Genomic DNA, 2,000 nt, shown 5'->3' on the forward strand with positions numbered 1-2,000 from the left:
ATTTGTCACTGACATTTATGTAAAAGTAAAGAATGATAACCCAAACATGGAAAGGTAACACCGCTGTTAGTTTCAGTCGCACCACCGACTGGCCTCAATAAGAGACTTCACCATGCCGGTTTAAGACTGTTGACTGCTAATTGAAGTGATTTGTATGATTCGTTTTCACGTGTCAGTCGGGTGTGTTGCGGGTCTACTGCATTACACTGACTCAGGCCTGAAACACCATGCTAGTACATGAATGCAAATGCTTCTAACTTTGCATGCTCAATTTTATGACCCATTGCATTCTGAAATTTGCCTGTAATACCTGGAGAAAATAATCTCAATGGCAGCTGCTCGACTGGCACAGGAGCCCCCCAGGAATGCACAATCTGATGCCTCTTTTTTTAACTTGAGCCATTAATGCCTTGTAACCAATTAATTATTATTTATTTTATTTTATGCAATTTTTATGCTGCATGCATGCAAACAAAGATCAGAATACAAGGCTTTTTGGATCCAAATGGTCAAGGTACAGCATCTACCAATGGGACCAACCTGAACATGCTAACATGTTTTTAAAACAACACTGTGAAAAAAACACTGTACAAATGAAACGCTGACAAATCTTGCTTTTCTCATTGTTGCCACAGGGGGCGCTGTAGTGGACGTTAGTGTACACTGTCTTTTTCTTCTACTATCATGGCAGTAGTAGAAATAAAATAAATGACTTTATGATGTATTTATTCTTAATCATGAGATTAATGTTTTTAAATTACACATCACCAGTACATGTAACTGATTACATGTAATCTGGATTACATAATCCAATTCCAAAAATTATCTACTTGTAACTAGATTACAAATTAGATTACAAGATAGACAGCAATGTCATACGAGTACCATTTTCATTCAGAAATTTCTAGCAGATGTCACTTAATTACAAAGAAATGGCGAGTAATGTTAAAATAAACGTGAATTTAGAGTTTTGACTCCAATAATCTTTATTCTATTTACAACTTCAGAATGCGTTTTTTTTTTACCATGCATAAAAAACCTTTTGTGGTGGATATGATCTTGCCAATGGATTTTCATGAGAATACAACTACTTTACATTTTGGCAAATTGGTGGCTAATTTGAATTAATTCACAGGATCTCACTCGTACGTCTTCATACAATCTGCTTTCACTCCACTGACATTTAGATTTAGGAATGAACCTTCATTCTTACTTGTTTTCTTCTTCTAACAGTCATACATTTCCGTATGAATCACATAACGAATTCATATGCAATCGTCACCTCATAAAATAGTTGTGTTTTCTAATGAGATCGGACTGGATCTTGCATAATTACAAAGCAACTGATTACAGCTAGTTACCTGGACAAATATCTTAACTCCACACAAGTCCCCATACACAGAGTTTTCACTTCTCATTTTCTCTCGTTTTTACAGGTAATGCCTTTGTGGTGAGTTTGGCTATAGCAGATCTAGTAGTGGCCATCTACCCCTACCCGCTCGTCCTAACCGCCATCTTCCATGACCGCTGGATCGCCGGTGATATTCACTGTCAAATCAGCGGCTTCCTCATGGGGCTCAGTGTGATCGGCTCTATTTTCAACATCACAGGTATCGCCATCAACCGCTACTGTTACATCTGCCACAGCCTTAAGTACGACAAGCTCTTCTCCAACAAGAACACAGTATGCTATGTGGTCCTGGTCTGGGTGCTGACTGTCCTGGCAATCGTCCCAAATTGGTTTGTGGAGTCTCTGCAGTACGACCCGCGCGTCTACTCGTGCACCTTCGCCCAATCGGTGAGCTCGCTCTACACCATCACGGTGGTGGTGGTGCACTTCATTCTGCCCATTGGCATTGTCACATACTGCTACCTACGCATCTGGATCCTCGTCATACAGGTGCGCAAACGGGTCAAGCCGGACAGTCGGCCCAAGATCAAGCCCCATGACTTCAGGAACTTTCTCACCATGTTCGTGGTGTTTGTGTTGTTCGCCGTCT

The 2,000-nt window shown here is 40.5% G+C and overlaps 1 protein-coding gene across 1 annotated transcript in view; it reads left to right on the forward strand.

Annotated features, from left to right (window-relative positions):
• Window positions 1-1,996, forward strand: part of LOC107577204 (melatonin receptor type 1A-like) — a gene marked incomplete at its 3' end in the record, with an annotated part of 7,430 nt that extends 5,434 nt beyond the window's left edge. Inside the window, exons 3-4 of the mRNA XM_016263304.1 lie at window positions 71-118; window positions 1,437-1,996. Coding sequence (XP_016118790.1) covers window positions 71-118; window positions 1,437-1,996 — 608 coding nt within the window. The remainder of the gene's footprint in view (window positions 1-70; window positions 119-1,436) is intronic.
• Window positions 1,997-2,000: the final 4 nt, after the last annotated feature.

This window comes from Sinocyclocheilus grahami, unplaced genomic scaffold (genome assembly GCF_001515645.1).
Source record: "Sinocyclocheilus grahami isolate Dianchi unplaced genomic scaffold, SAMN03320097.WGS_v1.1 scaffold5399.1, whole genome shotgun sequence".
In the NCBI taxonomy this organism is placed as follows: Eukaryota; Metazoa; Chordata; class Actinopteri; order Cypriniformes; family Cyprinidae; genus Sinocyclocheilus; species Sinocyclocheilus grahami.